This window comes from Camelus dromedarius, chromosome 3 (genome assembly GCF_036321535.1).
Source record: "Camelus dromedarius isolate mCamDro1 chromosome 3, mCamDro1.pat, whole genome shotgun sequence".
In the NCBI taxonomy this organism is placed as follows: domain Eukaryota; kingdom Metazoa; phylum Chordata; class Mammalia; order Artiodactyla; family Camelidae; genus Camelus; species Camelus dromedarius.
In genome coordinates, this window is record NC_087438.1 from 27,353,036 (window position 1) to 27,372,122 (window position 19,087).

General features: G+C 43.0%; 1 protein-coding gene and 1 long non-coding RNA gene across 4 annotated transcripts in view; one reads left to right on the plus strand and one right to left on the minus strand.

Moving 5' to 3' along the window:
* The window catches only part of FYB1 (FYN binding protein 1), a 139,396-nt gene that overhangs the window by 92,002 nt on the left and 28,307 nt on the right, over nt 1–19,087 (minus strand). For 2 of the 3 annotated variants that reach the window (XM_064480258.1, XM_011000633.3), the window contains exon 2: nt 8,712–8,843. The exons of the other annotated variant lie outside the window; for it this stretch is intronic. In XM_064480258.1, the coding sequence (XP_064336328.1) occupies nt 8,712–8,720 (9 nt within the window). In that variant the 5' untranslated portion in view covers nt 8,721–8,843. The remainder of the gene's footprint in view (nt 1–8,711; nt 8,844–19,087) is intronic. 3 annotated transcript variants of the gene reach the window in all.
* Nucleotides 1,238–5,739, plus strand: LOC135319488 (uncharacterized). Its single transcript, XR_010378145.1, has 3 exons — nt 1,238–1,517; nt 4,072–4,192; nt 5,493–5,739. It is a non-coding gene; the product is annotated as an uncharacterized LOC135319488 (long non-coding RNA).

The following is a 19,087-nucleotide window of genomic DNA, read 5'->3' on the forward strand; positions in this document are numbered from 1 at the left end:
ATTGCTATGTTGAGGTAACATGTCATTACTCATAACTTATTTGGTCTGAATTGCTGGTTCTTCTCTTGGAACAAAATTAGTTTCTACCATGGCCACCATTGCCCTGAATAGAACTTCAGGTTGAGCAGCATCAGGAGTAATATGGGGCTGCAAGGAGATGGATGTGTGATGGGAAACTGTCCTGGGAAGCCAGCCCGAGTCCTGCCCAGCACAGGTGGAAGAGGGAAGGAGGCAGGTGAGGGTGGCGTACTGCAGGGGGGAGCCCTTCTGCCAGGGTGATGGCTCGTGTTGCTCAAATTTAGGATCCACTCAGCCAAGGATTGACCAGAAGGTGTAAAAAAAAAAAAAAAAAAAAAAAAAGACTGAGAATATAGAAAGTTCTTCTGTACCCCAGATATATTTCCCATCCTGGATGTAGAAAGCAGGCTTGTGAAAATTCAGAATAGACTCAAGCAGTTCAAACTTTCATAGAGCAATAGTAGTATTCAGCCTCATTGATTTATACTGCCTAGATTAAAGAAAATAACAGATGTGTTCCTCATGATCAAGCCAAGCCTCCCCAACTTCCCAACACACACACACACACACACACACACACACACACACACACACACACACACACACACAGTGATAAGTTGCCTTCAACTTTTCAAGGGACTTGATCTGCGATACCCAGTAAACTGGGAAAAGGGAATTGTTTTCATCAGAAAATAAACTTTCTTAAAACTCCTTATTGTTAGAAATGACATTATAAATCTACCCTAATTGCTTTTGCTTGTCAAGATAGAGTCAATGGAAGTTGGCTGAAAATACAGTACTTGAGACAGCACTTCACAAGGTGGTAGAGAGCAAGTTCCACTACAGACGATGAAACTGCACAAAACTTTTTTCACCCCCTTAACGCTGTCTAAATATTTAGGGACTTAATGAACCATAATTTATGTACTTAATGTGCATACTCTGTTTCCTTAAGGAGATGTAAAAGCAGGGACCTCATTTTATTTTTCTTCTTCAAAAACAGAACCCCTCTGCCGCCAAATAACACTTCTGTAATGCCTGGTACATTTCTTTCCACAATCACTACTAAACATACTGGCTGAGAGGCTGAATCTACTTGAATTTCTCCATGGTTGATCATAGAACTGAGAGTTGGGGAAAGGATTTCCTTATCTTCTTAAAGAGCGCTGAATCCCAGTCATGAATCTCTTCTTAAGAGCTCTCTAACAGAACGTCTCCTTCATCACAAAAGGGCTGTGATGGATACCAGTTGGCTGAGCCTGTGATGCTGGAGGGAGCACCAGGCCCCTCTTCAACAGGATGTGGGAAGGTGCCTCTCACCACAAATTGAGTTCTCAGGGCAGAAGCCGGCCGCTGCAGACCAGGCAAAGGCATAGGTTGGAGGAGCGGGCAGCGGAAGCAGTGGTAGTGGCCCTGATTGTGACAACCCCTTGCATTTTTGTCAGTGACTTGTGAAGGTGGAGAGGGAACTGCAGACAAGCCCAGCCTCACGTTGCAAGGTACGATGTAGTAAGAAGAAAGCACCTAGCACAAGTGGGGCCTCTCTGGGAGCTGTGGGTGCATGGCTTCTCTCGACACAAATGAACGTGACCCTCTCCCCGCAGGAGGCTGGCCTGAGCGCCTGGGCAGAAAAACCTCTGCAGATGTCACTGTGTCGCACTGTCCCCTCTTCTGGGATCTCAGGCACCTGCTGCTCTGGGCTCTTTCGGTTCCTACTGTGTTCTCTCTTCCAGGTGAACAAGGAGAGGAAGCAAGGTAGCTGAGCACCTGGGAAGGCTTAGACAGCGAAGGCCCACTCCCCAAGTGCTCCGTCACCTTGAACTCTCCAGGTGAACTGATCAGCTAGACTTTGGTGTACCCTTCGTCTTTAAAGACCAGGCTTGAAAATCACCACCATTCTACGAAATAGAACCTTCAAACCTCTTCCTGGTTATCCTACCAGATAGCTCCTGCACAAGTACACTTTTGACTTTGGCATTGGCCTCTGATGGCTTGACCGTAAATGGATGGAGAAGTTACATATGAGTTTCTATGTGTTTCTGAAATTTGTTCTACTGTAAGTGTTTGACTTCTTGATGCTAAGGAAGTGGGGATAGGATGTAGAAAGCACAGAAAAACAAACAGTCCTGAACAAAAACATACGTTTTTGTTACTCTATTTTATAGAGCTTTTACAGCAAATTTAGCTTATATTTGCTGAGGATGTATTTCACTTGGCCTGCATCAGCTAAATATACCAAGTCAGGGTTCTCTGAGGAACTTACATTGTGTCTAATGAACCTGTAGATAATTGAAGTGTTTTCATAGACATCTTCCTGATGCTTATTTAGCTCTCAGGATAATACTTAATGTACACACCATAATACAGTGTAAGCCCTTTCATTTTTCTTGTGCCTCTAATGCTGTCACCTCAAAGAGATCTTATTTTCATCTACTATTTCTTAGGGTTATTCTATTTTCATATAAAAATAGTTTAAACCAGCCAAAGAAAAAGTCATTTTGCTAAAAACATGTGGAATTTGCAATAAAACATCCTTGAAGGCTGAGAAAGCTACTCTTTGACATCAAAATAAAATAGGAAAAAAAAAATGAAATAGGAGGTTCTGCTCTCTTTTTCCCCTAAACCTCCCTCTCAACGCACGTAAACACACACTGACACCGAGCCTGGTTCCTCTCTGCCCTTGACGAGAAGTTAGAAACTGAAAGTGTATGGTCTACATGGAGCGGGTGGGGGTGAGAAGATAGGCCATCTGTGGGGTTTTCTAGAAACTTCTTTCCCAGCATATGAAAAGTTCTGTGTGAGAAGAACCTCTTAGAAGAGGAAGATTGCAACAAGCCCAGCAAGACATGGGGTGGCCACTAGTCAGAGCAGGATCCAGAGTGTGATTTGAGGAAAGTAGAAACTAGACGTTAGAAATGGAGGGTCCTGGAAGATTCCACACACACAGATGGGTGGTATTTGAAACCCCACTCTACAAAATATGACTGTGGAATCCTCCTCCTCAACCCAGTCCTAGTCATTGCCTCTCCTTTGGAACTTTGAAGAAAATGTGTTCAGTATTTCACAATCCGGATGAAAGCATACAATCATCTCACACTTCTTACCTCACATTTTCTCTCCTATAAGTCATAGCAAGAAGACTCTGCCATGAAATAAGCAATTTCTCTCCCTTTGACTTCGTGGGGCTCTTCACTGTTGGCTGCACCTTTTCTCATTAAAACTGTGATGTTCTCAATTTCAGGCTTTCCCTGGCGTATATCCTGCTCTTAACACCTTGCCACCCTCCTTCCCCAGGTGCCCTCCTCTTCCCAAGGAGCTGGGTGGCTTCAGCTGCCCTGGGTTTTCACTCGCCCACTCATTCGTGCATCCCTTCCTGCTCTCCTGAGGGTGCTGCTGATTCCTTGTTTATGTGCCGGTTCTAGTACGTGGCCCTTTGCCCCTGCCTGGCTTACAGTCTGTGCTTTACTAAGATCACTTATTCCAGGATACAAGTGATCGCAATAGTGTCCTAGGTACACCCATACATTTGGCCAAAAAAATTCTGGAGTTTGGAATTTTACACCAACTACTGATTCTGTTTTTAGAATTGATAATCCCATTTAAAGACAAAATTTCACATACACTATCTCTTTTGATCCTCCCAAAGCTTGGTTAAGTGTCACTATTACAGAAAGGTAAACTGAGTTCAAGCACGTGGTAGAAAGGCTGTCTAAACCCCGGTTTTCTGATTCCAAGTCCTATGTTTGCCCCAATACACCACAGAGTCATGACTTTCTTTCTTGCTTTCTTTCCTTCTTTCTCTCTCTCTCTCTCCCTCTTTCTTTCTTTCTTTCTTTCTTTCTTTCTTTCTTTCTTTCTTTCTTTCTTTCTTTCTTTCTTTCTTTCTTTCTTTCATAGTTAGTACTTTGAGTTTAAGTTCTCAGCTCACATACAAAACTTTTAAAGTTTCCTATTCTCATCCAAAAAATTTCCTACCAAACCCTAGTAATTAACTGTCTGTCCGAGAATCCCTAATCATTGCAGGTGATGTGTTAACATTTATTCTACTCATAGTTGCTGAGATGAGCAAGGAGCCAGGACAAGACATAGTGGGTGTAGGACTCTGGCCAGAACATCCTGATTGACTTTGCAGCATTGCAGGCAATCTGGAAAGGGGAACAAACAACTAAGACAGGTAAACAATTCTGCTTGCTTTTGTTTGATGGTGCTCTAATTGTGTCTTGGTCTGGGGGTGGCGTGTTTCAGTAGATACTAGGTCTCTTTCCTGCAAAGAGCTGCCCCCTAGAGTCATCTGATTGTCAGTTCAGGGACCTGGAGCATCATTCTGGTTCCTCCATTGACCCCCTCCCAGGGATGGCGTTGATTGTTCACCTGGGTGCAGCTTAAAATTTATTACCAGAGGAAACAGTCCCATTTACCATCACATCAAAAAGAATAAAATACCTGGGAATGAACCTACCTAAGGAAGCAAAAGACCTGTACTCTGAAAACTATAAGACACTGATGAAAGAAACTGAAGATGACACAAACAGATGGAAAGATACACTGTGTTCTTGGATTGGAAGAATCAATATTGTTAAAATGACCATACTACAGAAGGCGATCTACAGATTCAATGTGATCCCTATCAAATTACCATTGTCATTTTCCACAGAACTAGAAGAAAAAAATTTTCAAATTTACATGGAAACACAAAAGACTCCAAATAGCCAAAACAATCTTGAGAAAGAAGAACAGAGCTAGAGGACTCATGCTCCCTGGCTTCAGACTATACTGCAAAGCTACAGTCATCAAAACAGTACAGTACTTGCATAAAAACAGACACATAGATCAATGGAACAGGATAGAAAGCCCAGAAATAAACCGACGCATTTTTGGTCAATTAATTTACAACAAAGGAGGGAAGAATATAAAATGTATAAAAGACAGCCTCTTTTAGTAAGTGGTGGTGGGAAAACTGGACAGCGATCATGAAGAATGAGATTAGAACATTCTCTAACATCGTATACAAAAATAAACTCAAAATGGATTAAAGACCTAAATGTAAGACCAGATACTCTAAAACTCCTAGAGAAAAACATTGGCAGAACACTTTTTGACATAAATTGCAGCAATATTTTTTTGAACCAGCCCCTAGAGTAATAGAAATAAAAGCAAAAATAATTAAACTGATATCACTTGGAATCTAAAAAAAATGACACAAATCTTATTTACAAACCAAAAATAGGCTCATGGACATAGAAAATGAACTATGGTTACCAAAGGGGAAAGGGCAGGGGAGGGATAAATTAGGAGTTTGAGATTAACAGATACACACTACTGTGTATAAACTAGATAAACAACAAGGATCTACTGTACAGCACAGGGAAATATATTCAATTTCTTGTAATAACATACAATGGAAAATAATCTGAAAAAAGTATGTATATGTATAACTGAATGGCTTTGCTGTACACCTGAAACTAACATTGCAGATCAACTATACTTCAATAAAAAACAAGTTTGAAAAAAAGATGCAGAAGAAGAGAAGACAAGAGAAGAGGAGAAGGCCAGTGAAGGTAGAGGCAGAGCTTGGAGTGATTCAGCCACAAGCCAAAGAATGCTGGGAGCTACCAGAAGCTGGAAGGGGCAAACACTGGATTCTCCTCAAGAGCTTTTGGAGGGAGCATGGCCTTGTTGACACCTTGGTTTCAGAAGTCTGGCCTCCGGAACTGTGAGAGAATAAATTTCTGGTGTTCTAAGCCACCTAGTTGTGATCATTTGTTATGGGAACCATGAGAATTTAACACGCACTCACAAAGGTCCAGAATGCCTTTGTGCTTGTTTCTGTAAGTGTCCAAGCACCCGCATGGATGAAGTTTAGGATGAAAGGCAGAAAGTCTTGTTTCATGATTACCTTTTATGGGCCACCATTTGTTACCACCCCAGAGTAAGGCATCCCTGCTGGGTTGGAATGACAGGGTGGGAGTTAGTCACATGCAGCATGTAAGCTTTGGTGGCATTTAAGCCGCTCTTGGGACCATGGGCAGGTACTAGTCTAACCAACACTGGTGGCACAGACTTGGAAATACTATAAAGTATATATTGAATTTATACAGCTCAGTGGTTTTGCTGGTTTTCTGTTCACGTTGGGAGGCTGGTTAGCAGAGATAAGCACACACACACACACACACACACACACACACTAAGCAAATGAACAAAAACACAAGTCCCGAATTCTCCAAATGTATCAGAGAAACCCCAGATCAGCTTTTGATGAGCGAATATTCTTCAACTTCTAGGACTTCCTATTGGATTCTCATTCCTGCCCAAACACATACTTGGTCTATTTCTAGTGGTTGGTACAGAGACAATTCTAATCTCCACTTCTCACAGACAGCAACTATAGAAATAAATGCTTGGGACATGCTTGATCCTGGGCTTTGGTAAAAAGAAAGGTCAAAATGGGCATTCAAGGTGGGCCAATTTTAATGGGACAGCTTACCTTAGATTCACAATGTTTGAGAAAGAAAAAAAAAAAAAACCTTAAATGTCAGCAAATTCAAGCTCTTCATTTTACAGAGAGGAAACAGGACAAGGGATCTGTCCAAAGTCACAGAGCTACTTAGCGGCAGAACCAAAATCTTGGTCTCCTACTGGCTTATCCACTGGGCTTTCCACTGTCCTGTGCTGCCTGACCTGTGGGATAGCAGCTCCGATCACACCTTCCCCTGAAAAAGCGGTCACAACCATAGATAATGCTGTGGATTGCCTTCCGTGCTAGGTGCTCATAACACACCATGAAGAAGTTACTGTTCTCCCCATTTTACAGATAAAGAAACCAAGGCATGGGGCAGATAAAGAACAGATAAAGAAACTAAGGCATGGGGCAGGTCAGTAATTCACCTAAGGCCCACAGATGGTGACTGGCAGAGCCCCCATTCAAACTCAGATCTTGATTTTGGAACCATAGTCTTATCCACAATCTCTGGGACCACAGCCTTAACCTTGCCAGTGAGCCACAGTCCTCTCCCACATTCTTGTTCTTAGAAATGCTCACTCAGAGAAAGCCTCTGCTAATGCCTCAGACAAATGAAGGATTTTGTCTACTCCCTCTAACTGTCTCTCTCTTGCTAACATGGGGTTCCAATAATGGAAAGAAAACATGGTTTTGGAGGCACAGCAAGGCTAGAAAAAGCTTCAAAGCAGTCACTTGCACTTAGTCTTTGCACCACTAGGTGGCAATGTGACTGCTCAATGAGGCAGCCCAACTTTCAAAAGTGAATTTCCCCAGAAACCAGCTTTATTGAGCTCCAGGGTCCAGGAAAGGGGCCTCTGGATTCCCGCAGGAGCTGGGAAGCATTTGAAGCCCACTGGGAGTTAGATAAATGGATGGAAATGACAAGCAGGCAGCATGGATGGGAACTTTGAAAATAATTTCCCAAGAGAAATGGAGTCCTTCCCAGCCATTTCTGTTTGGAACAGAAGGCCAGCTTCTCCAGGGTGTCCCTTGTATACATCGCAGTTCCTTTGATATTTATGACCACCTTCAATGGAGCAGTTTTAAAGATGTGGCTTCACTGGAAAAACAAACTTGTCCTCCTCCCTCTCATTTATCATTAATTTCTTGAGACATTAGAATATTTGAAGTTTGTGCCTCACCCTGTATGTGCACGTGTTTCGAGCAACATAAAATCTCCCCTGACAGTCTCACAACATGGATAGAAAAGCACAGCCAAGATTTTGCCTTGTGATCATAAACCCATCTATTTGTCTACACAGAATAACCTCTAATGCCAAAATATTTCAAATGCAAATATTTATGATTTATTATTATATATTAGTACACAATAAGTGTGTATAATTTTATATTCACAACAGCTCTATGAATTAAGTACTATTATATAAGTGTCCTCATTTTTTTAGAGAAAGAAACTGAGGCACAGAGAGGTTAACTGGCTGGCCCAAAGTCACACAGCTGGTAGGAGGCAGAGTAAAAGGCCCACTTTCTTCTTTTAATTACCTCATTGTAAGTTTAGTTCAAAGGGGGAGTGGGGGAAAGGCCTTGTGACTTCTTCACAAGAGGCAGCAATTCACACAAGAGGGCAGAAGGCTCCAACCCCATTTTAGAGTTACTGGTCGCCCTGAAAGATTTCCTCAGATGACCTGTGGACTTTTGTCATCATTTGTCCCAGTTTGCCAGGCTTCCTTCTAAGAAGGCAGGGTTGATGACAGTGTAGCCCCCTTGCCCTAGTCTGTGTACACATGTCACACGGATCTCCACCTCCTGCCAGATCTTAGGCTGTGGGGAAAGTGGAATTTGCTCCTCTTCCTCCAAAGGGTGAGCCTGTCAGGAGCCAAGGTGAAATCAATCGCCCGTGCACGGTTAGGAGTGTGATTCTGGTTCTGTTGCAAGGCTTCCTTTGATACCAGGAGCACCAGAGGCTGGAACAGGTTTGTGTGAGAAGACCTGTCCAGTTATGAAACAGCAAGTGACAGACACACTTTTATCTGCTCACGGCCCTTCTGGCTGCAGTGAGGCTGAGTTGCAGTGTCTGATCTCCACCGCTCTGCCCTTTGCCAACAGAACACGCCTTTCTGTCCATGATTCCAGGGAGCACAGTCTGTGCTGCCAGGATTTGGAGGTGGTCCCTTTTCCTCCTGTAAAAAATTGCCCGTTTATTGGCAAGGGGCAGCCTGGGCCGAGCTGTTACCTGACTCATGCAGAATGACGTGGGAGGATGCCGAGCGGGTCTTCCTGGGGCTGGGGGCTGGGCCCCTCCTCACTGTTGGCTGTTGTGTCTGCTCGGCCTGCAGAATCCAAGCACTCTGGCACTTTCTGAGCCCTGGCAGGAAGACGTCCGGGGGAACGGTTGAGTGATCCACCCTCCCCCTCCTCCCCCCCCACCCCACCCCACCAGGCTGACTTTGACAGAAAAGTTCTATTATGCCCTCAGGATATTGAGTAAGAAGGAGGAGAGAGGGGAACTCAGAAGTGTCTATTCAGCCTGAATATTTCTGCTGACATTCCCACCAAGCACATGATCTTTAAAAGAACAAAACCACCATGGCTGTCAAGAACCTGGGAGACCTTTGGTTCTGTAATCCGCCTGCACACCTGGGGTTGTCGGCCAGCAGCGGAGGTCAAGGATGGGGGTGCTGTCACTAGGGAGGTCCACTCCAACATGTGGAGAATTTGGGACCCCATCGCATCTGTGGTTGGGAGGTGAAGTGGGCTGCTGGACTGAACTCAAGGGGGTGCAGTGGGTGGAAAGCCCATGGAGTCACTCTTGTCTGTGCTTGGTTAGACTTTTCTTCAAACCCTGGAGTAAATGGAGTATTCAAATGACAATCCAGGTTAAGAGACTACCATTGGGACGAGATGGGATTTTAAGAAGTCGTAGCTGTTAAATGACCCTCCCCTATCTTCTTTCTACTCATTCATTCATTCATTAGTCATACACATTAAGCACCTAAAGTGTGGGCCAAGCACTGTGCTGGACTAGAAAGGTGAATTCCTCTGAGTTGTTTATAATCTTGTAGAGGTTATGCCAGAGATGGTCACCTCCCCCCTTACATAATTGTCCCTTCTTCCATACTCAGGGTTGACAAACTTTGACCCATGTGCCCAATCTGGCCTATGGTCTGTTTTGCAGCACCTCAAGCTAAGGATGGGTTTCAAGTTCTTTAAAGAGTTGTAAGGAAAACAAAGAAGATGATGAAGAATAACAATAACAATACATGACAAAGACTGTTTGTGTCCTAAAATATTTACCATTTGGCCCTTTGCAGAAGAAGCTTGGAATGCCCGTTCTGTAGTAAGAGGGTTCTTGCTTTTTAGACAGGCACATGACTACACTGAACAGGACATTTTCTAGTCCCTCTTGCCACTAGTTGTGACCATATGACTGAGTTTTGGCCAGTGGACTCAAGGCCGAAGAGCTTTATAGACTTCTGGGTAGTGCTTTAAGCTGGGGCCAGCCAGCCTCTGTCCCTGCTGTGAGGGCGGAGCTTTTCTGTTCTTTGATGACCAAGGCTTGGTAATACCTTAGTGATGGCAGAGCCAGAGTTAGAAGGAGGCTGGGCCCTGGCACCAGGAAGCAGCTTTACCATCCTTTACTGGTATGGTTATGAGGGAGAGAGAGAGGAGAAAAATGTCAATTTTTTAAAAGTCAGTCTTACGTTTCTTCTGCCCCCACCAAACTCCCTCTGATTCCAAAAACAAAAGAAAATCTGCCAAGACCCAGAATGTGCCCCGTCTTCATGCGATATACCTCCTCTCTTTTTTTTTCACCTGCATAACTCCTACTCATGCCTCAAAGCCCCGTGTAGATTTATCACCAACTTCCGATCTCGGTCCCCGAAGACTGGAGAAGGCATCCTTCCTTTGGCTTCTGTGCTACCTTTCAATTGTTGGAGACGAGTCTGTCTCTCCCTCTAGACCTTTAGCTCTTTAAGGGTGGGACTGCAGCTTTTTTCATGCATTTATCCCAGGGGAAGATGAGTCTAGCAATTTACACCTCTGAGGGGTAAAAATCAATTTTGCCTTCCAAAAAGAGGGGAGAAGAAATATTTTACTGAAAAGATTTAGAAAGATTTTACTGAAAAAATGAAACGTTTTATTAGATTTGGGTGGTAGCTGGGCTTACTGGTAGTGTCTGAAAAGCTTTGAAGATTTCATAAAAACAAATAAAAAGCCACGAGGCCAGTCTAGTGACATGATACTGTGCTCCTGAAATAAATGGAAGGGTAGACACTTGTGACCCTTACCCACATCTATCTTATCTGGGGCTGATCTTATCATGATGTAATAATACACACGAAATTGTTTTCTATTTTTATAAAGTCTTTCCTCATAAAGGAAAATATGTGCAACGATCTATTATTATCTGATAACAATAACATAGTAATGATGATAAAAATCCCATTTGGTTCTCCCCGTGTCCTCTATGTTATTTAGCTTATAATCAATAGATGTAAGAGCAAGAGCACTGTTTTTGGTATAATAAACCTCTTTTACTTGGATATATGTAGCCTGGCTACATGCATTTTCTGGACTCTGGATATATGTGACCAATTTTCTGAACCAGCAGTTTAACATAAGACTTTTAAGACACCACATAGCAGTAGCAGTTTCCCCCTTCGTTTAACGGAAAGAATACAAAATATGAGGTGCGTATTTGTCTTCACATGTCATTCCTTTGATATGGTGTTAACAGAAGGTGGCGTTGGAAAGAATTACTTGCATTTTTTTTTAAAGCAATAACGTAATATGGGGTTAGAATTTGAATATCTACTTTTCATTATTTTTGCAGCTACTCCCTAAAGCTTTTCATAAAGTACAAGGAAACCTGAACCACAAAATAAAATAAAATCATTCAAAGGTTTCTTACATCAAATGTTAGATCTTACATTACACCGGCTACAGAAGCATGGCTCACACCTCAGTGCTTTTGGATGTTTTATGAAATGTTTAGGGTTTGTCCCTCCCCCAGCAAGGGCAATTCTAGGCAAATGATGAAGGTCTCAATGAATAGCTCATTCTTTGTGGACTTGAATACAAGGCTTTTTCTTCCCCATCCTGAGCAATTCTATTGCATAACACAAGGAAATAAAGCACCATAAAAGGAAAATTAGTGAGTGGAGGGGGGTGCTTATGGGATGAGGATCGAAGAAGTCAGCTCATTACTACCCAAATCAATACCCATTTAGAAGGACGTCAGAGTTTGTGTCTCTCTAGTCCAGACAAATTCTTCTACTGTCCCTGTCTCGTCCCATCCTCACCTGTACCCCAAGTTGGGAGCCTTTTACTTCAGCTTTGTCTGGTTGATATAATGACTATTTACAGCATTGGCCTGTTTATACTTATGGCTTGTGAACGTGCTTGCTTTTCTGTTTCTAAAGTAAAGTATGATCCATATTATTGTTCTTACACTTTACCATTATAATATGCATTTCCCGTCAATTTAAAAATGATAAAGTTCATATTCTGGTTCTTAAAGGAGTAAGTGCCACAAAGCCAATGGCCAATCCAGCCCTTTATCCAGGAGACATGACCTGGTCCTGGTGGCTCCGCCATCCCTGCTGTGCCACACAGAGCCTCCAGTGACTTATTCAGAAAACAAATCATGAATGTGTTCGTGAATGAAAATAATTTGGCCTAGAGCTAGGCCTTAGCACTATCCTGACGGCTTCCTTTCCCAGGAGGATCTGGGTGTAGTGTGAAGACGATGCGGCGGGCTTCAACCTTCTGCCCTTGCAGCACAGGAGTGCCGTGGACGGGAGCCCAAGCATCGCACTGCTCCAGACTAAGGAGCAGGACATGAAGCACAAATGAGTCCACGCCCTTCCGAAAGCTCTCCTTCGCTCTACTGACATCCACTTGGTGTCAGGACTTCTGTCTCTAAGCCAACAACGTCCGATGACCACAGGCTCTCAGAGATGCGTATTCCTAGAAGGAGTTCACTGCCTGCTGTCAGAAACCACCCTGTGTCCAGACACCCTGGTGATCAGGATGAGGATGGATCACATAGGAGAGAAGCCAAGAAAGAGGTTGTGCTTCTTTTCTTTGACTTTAAGAGCTACTTCCCTTCCTTCCCCTCAAAACTCTTGCACATGAATCAGAGAAACATTACAACCTGCAAGATTCAGGACAGGCTCCAGGCTCTTTCTCCCTCTGACACCAACTTTCTTCTCTAACCTACCTTTTGTTGCTTCTTAGGAAAGCAGAAATTTAGCTGATCAACATTAAAGATTTTTGCAACTCTCAATTTCTTGGGTTCTAAAAATGCATTCAAAAGAGGCAAAGGTACAAGTGACTTGAACAACTTCTGAGGGTTCTGCCCCGTGGGGTTCTATCAGTGGGCAGAACCTTTGGAAAGAGACCAGCAACCTTTGAGTAGTGAACATGCAAGACCTGAACCTACGTCCTCACTTCTCACTCTGGAATCTCTCCTTTCCTGAGTTCTGTCACACGGAAGCTTGGTCACTCAAGATTTTTCATTGCGTATAGCTAGCAATAAAATATATTTGAGCATGTGTGCCTGATATCTGGGTAATTATTGGTGAATCTTGTCTAACTATCTAGACGCACACACATATATATTACTTTGGGAATATACTTTATGCATTATGATTTATAATATAAACAAAAATAGAAAAGATGAGATTTGTTAAAAACATTTTTAACAATTTCTCTTGATGCTCAATAAACTGTCTTGAAGCCTCCTTTGGAGGGCCCTCCACTGTGGAGACCACTAGAGAAAAGAGTGGAGAGAGGAAATCATAGCACTGGTGGAAGGCAAAGGGCACAGGAACACAAACAAAACCAGTGTTCCCTACTGGTTGGTTCCACCCATTCAAATGGGTTTATCAGCTCCTTTCTTTAGCAGGTGAATCCAGCCAAGCCCTCTGTTGGAGCCAAAGCCTGACTCCTCACCACATTCTGCCCCAGCTGCATCGCTTGTCCTGGGTCTCTCCTGGGTCTGAGGCTCTTGGTTCTGCTCTCCTGACCAGGTAACCACCAAAGGGACATTATTACCTGAATGTCCAACAGGCACCATAGTCACCCAAACACACAAGACTGAAGCATGAGTCCAGGATCAGTTTTAGTCTCTCTCCTCTGACTCCCAAGTTCACATCTCCACCACACGTCCTGGTGCTCCTGTCCCAAGTGTCTCCTGAATCCCGCTGTCCCCCGTTCCACTGCCTTCATCACTTCCTGCCTCAGTAGCTGCAGTGGCCTCTTACAGAGCTGCTCTGCCTCTAAGTGCTCTCTTCTCAGGCCTGTCAAGCATGCCCTTCCTCTGATCAACTGGATCATGGTGGCTTAAAGCACTTCAGTGGCTCTCCAACCCTTCAGAAAAAAATATACATGGAAACTCCTTAACTTGGTGTGCGGGGCTTTCCTTCGTCAGACCTTGCCACACCTCCAGGTGCACACAGCGTAGTTTCTGTGTCTCTCACTTCCATACTTTTCCCTTTCCTCTTCATCTGGTTAACCCCGCCTTCACCTTCAGCCTCCAGAGTTCACCTCCCCAACCAACGCCTTCTCTGACCTTCCCTCTGGGCTTCCAGAGTACTTACTGCCTCCCGTGGTAACGTTTCCTGTCTTGGTTCTGTTAGCTAGTTAGGCAGGTGGGGGCCCCGGGCAGACAGGTGGAGGAGAGGGAGGATGGGCCGGAAGATGGCGGCATGCCTGCTTCCAGCATAAGGACTTTACTTCTACATGAGTGCTGGCAAGAAACCGGTGAGACCCCGCCAGCCACAACTGTGTGGTAGCAGAAAGGACTTAACGGGACATGACCCAGTGTTCACTGTATTATAATTAACACTGCAGTTTAGTTCCCCCTGCTCCCCCACGTTGGGTTTTTCTGTGTACACCTTGGGTAAGGACATGCGCAAAGGGACCAGACATGACTCAGCGTTCCAGGGACAAGAGCTGACAATCAATCAAGAGACCACCTCCAAGTGAGAGTGTAAGAGAAAGGGGAGACCAAAACCACTGCCTTTCCTCCTTTGGATCAGCCCGCCTCCTGTTCTTGGGGGTGTACTTTTCCTTTTCTAAATAAATCTTTTAAAATCTTTTGCTACGCAGGAGCGTACCGTCTCCCGACTGTAAACTTACACTTCCGGTATGACAAGAACTGGGGTCTTTACCTTTTGGGGTAACGGTTCCACTAGAACTTGCCAGGGGCAGGGCCTGACCCTTAATTTATCTGTGTGACTTTAGAACTGTAGCCCTCGCACTTTAGTGCTCTGAGGAGTGACAGAGGTGCTTTTAAAATAAGAGTGATTCCAGATTGAGTAGGTTTGGGGTGGAGCCCAGCCACTTGCACTTCTAAGTCGCTCTCTCTCAGGTGACTCTCATCTAATTCATTCTCAGAGGCTAGCACAGTATCAGTGCTAAGGCTGAAAGTTAATAGCAACGAGAGAAGGAATTTTTCTCTCTCATCTTTCCACGCCTGATAAGTGAATGTACTAATACGGGGCCAAGACAAAGACCATCATGTTGACTATGCTTTTGGAAGTGAGACCTTTGACAGACTATACCTGGGTGCAGAGAGATACCCCACAGCATGAAGCTGGCCTTTGAACCTACTTTTGTTGCCTATGTGTGAGTATGTGGTGAGTACACATGCATACACAAATTCATTAAAATCATATTCATTACCAACAATTAAAATATTTTTGATGCAAATGAAGAGAATGAAAAATACCGTATCACTTACATGTGGAATCTAAAACAACAACAACAACAACAACAACAACACAAGTGAACTTATTTAAAAAACAGAAAAAGACTCACAGACATAGAAAACAAACCTCTTGTTACCAGGGAGGAAATGGGGTGGGAAGGGATAAATTGAGAGTTCAAGATTTGCAGATACTAACTACTATATATAAAATAGATAACCAACAAGTTTCCACTGTATAGCCCAGGGACTTGTATTCAATATCTTGCAGTAACCTATAATGAAAAGGAATATATGTATGTATGCGTATGACTGAAACATTATGCTGTACACAAAAATTGACACAACATTGTAATTGATTATACTTCAATTAAAAAATAGCAAAAATGAAACAAAAAAATAGTTTTGAAAAATATAAGAAGAAGGAAACTCCTCTAGATTAAAAAGGTACCAAAGAGATATGGCAATGAAATACAATATGTAAATCTTGATTAGATTCTGAGTTGAACAAAAATAAATTATGAAACAATGTTGGGACAATTGGAGAAATTTCAATACGGGCAATTAAATGATAAAGCCATTGTTACTTTTTTTTAGGGGTTAAAATAGAGAATGCCCTTATTCTTAGAAGGTAGATGCTTAAATTTCTAGGGAAGAATTGTCATGATCTGCACAACTTCCTTTCAAATGATTCAGGAACTCATTTATATGCATACATATCATGTGGCAAAATGTTAGCATTTGGGTGAATCCAGTGACGGGAATAGAGTTATCTGCTGTACTTTTGTTTACGCTTTTCGAAGGATTTAAAATTTAAATACAAAAAAATGGGGAAATGGGAAAACTAGAGTGATATTACATATTCATTCAGATTTGTGGCTTTCCTTGATAAGTCTGATTTCCTGATAAAACAAGTAGCCGGAGTTTCACGGAGCCTATGTAGTTTGCCATAACCACTTGGCTCATGAAAGTCACCTACCGGGCCAGAGGAGGCGTTTGATTTGCAACCCATGAGAGGAAAGTCAAGAGCCCTTGAAATTCTCCTCCTGGCTTCTCCTTATAGGATTGTGTCTCTTGAATCCAGTAAGACTGACCTGAAGTGTCTTTTGTTGGGGGAAGTCCTTTCAGCTTGAAAAGACCAAGTGGGAACCGGGGAACAGAAGGCTTGGGCCCACCATGTAGGCTGTGTCTGTTCTGGACACACACAAAGCCTACTGTGAATCTCCAAGATCAGTGGCCAGATCAGGATAGGAGGTGAAGGATCCAGTCAGCAGCAATGAGTGACTCAACCTGAGCCATCATTGTCTCCATCTGCTGGGATTTGGAGTCCTGGCCATATAGGTCAGGATGAGCAGAATGCACCCTGGCTGGTAGGTAAAGAAGTAACCCCAAGAGAATCACAGTGAAATCATGACGGAGACTGTCTTTGGGAAGCAGTGTTGGGAAATAAGCCTGAGGAGGAAAGATAAGTGATTTCAACTTTATAGATACTATTTATTCTTTTCATTTTAGAAAAGATTTCATACAAACATGACAAAACTCTTGGTGATGGATCCATTGGTGTTTGTCATGTGGCATAAAATTCATATTTTATGGCATGACAAGAAAAATTTAAACATAAAAAATTCTTTTCTTCCCTTTGACCTCCTCTCCCCGCACTGCATTGTGTATCTGCACTGTGCATCCACCAAACCTCCCCCACTGATAGGAACACCTGCTCAACCACAAACAGCAACGTTCTCCTAGCATCAACAAGACAACTCCTTAAAAGATAACATTCCTTCTTGATCTTGTAAGGGGTCACATGACCCACCAGGATGATGCTTAGATCTGGATTGTGTAAACTGTCAATAATCTGTCATTTGATGTACAGCCCTTGGTCTCAAAAAACTTATGTAACTGTGCCTTGATTTCCAACCGGCAGAACAGTTCTCAGAGTTTTCTGAGGTGCTTTTCCCAGGTTATAATCCTCTAATCTGGCTCAAATAACATGTTTCATTTCTTTCTTAGACTGATTAATTTTTTGTTGATAGTTATTACTACTTTGTGCTTTTTCCTCCCCCTATTTTAAAAATTTCTCAAAAACAAAAAATCAAAATGTTACTTCTACCTTACACAGGACACAAAGATTTCCACAAGTGTCCTATACCATGGATGTGTGAACTTTAGAAATATTGTCTCTTGACTGAAGGAAGAGGAAGTAGAATCACAAACCCTAATTTTCCTGAAGACAAAGAACCGCAGATTTTAAATTTAAATCCCCAGGGTCACTGTTTTTTGATACGGGATTTCCCTTTAATTCCCCATCAGTAAAAGAAAGAGCCAAGCAAGGCAAAATATGAGACAAAAAAATGTGTAAGATCTTTCTTATGTATGATATAATTTCCCTTCTCTTTTTTTCTGACTCTGGAAGCTAATAAAGCAAAGTCCCTCACTTATGATGTCATCTCCCCTCTTTTTTGATTTTGGAAGCTCATAAAATTTAAAAACATTCATAGTACTACAATTGATGACTCCTTTGGGATCTTAGCTAAATAGAGCCATTTCTCACTATAAAGTTTCTTTGCCTATTCTAATCCTCAGCAATGCATGAAAATAAAACAGGATAGGAAGGGAGCTTTGTCTGGTGGTGACGTTATGCAGTGCAGGACAGGGAATGGCTGACACACAGGGACTGGGTTGAGTGTCCCACCTCCTGGGCTGGGATGGGGCTGGCGCTGATGGAAAGATTCTGGGATTCGGATCCCAGGCGTGGTGAACCAAGTCTTCTAGAGGACAGGAGCTGATACTCTTGCTAAAGGAAGGACTTAAAACACCAGTAGGACCATGAACCTTGTTGGGATGGGACTGAGTTTACACTATCCTGTCTGGAGACAACTGGCTGTGTGCATGTAACACTAAGTTAATTTGTCCTGGGGGCACTGCAGTGTGAAGGGAGAGTCTGTAAAAGGAGAAAACTCAAGGAGAAACCAGACATCACCCAGAACCAAACGGAAGGACAACAGGAACTAGTAACTCTCCTGGACCATATCAGTTTACAGGAAATCTAAGCAGAATTAGTGGGAGCCCTAAACTCCTTGAAGTCTGATCAAGATGGGTGAGTTTGGGGTATATTCTTAGAGATTCACTTTTGATATTTGTGTTTGCCATAACTTTCAGGTGTAATTTGGTCTGCTCTATAAAATTGATAATTATAGCTACTTTTTATTGGGAGATTAACATATTCCAGGTGAGGCACACAGATTTTGTATATAATATCTAATCTAGTACTCACATGATTGCTATGCCCATTTTGTAGATAAGGGCACCCAGATTAAGAAGTAAAGTGAGTGACCTAAGGGGCTGAAGACGTCCTCAGACCTAAATTTGTGTGATGGCCCAAATACACTTTCTTAAATACACCCAGTGGCTCTCAAATCTGACTTCACAATAGAATAATCTGGGGGTGCTTTTAGCAAATGCTGGTGGCCGGACCCATGTGGCCCAAATAAACTGTAGTATTCGGGTGAGGTGCCTGAGAACCTGTTTCCTTTAAAGCTTCCAGATAATTCTAATGGTTAGTCAAGATCAAGAATCTGACTTATCTTGGAGGACTTCCAATATAATCAAAGCTGCCCTGTAGTATAGTAGGCAAAATAACCCACCCCCCACCCCAAGATGTCCAGCGTCTAATCTCTGGGACTGTAAATATGTCACCTTACGTGGCAAAGGGGGACTTGCTGGGAAGTAAGTCAAGGATCTTGAGCTGGGGAGATGGTTTTGGATTATCCAGGTGGACCCAATGTACTTCATGATCCTTACACAGGGAAGAGGGAGGCAGGTATGCTGATGTCAGAGTGATGCTGATGAGAAAGACTCTATTTCAGCCATTACTGGCTTTGAAGATGGAAGGAACA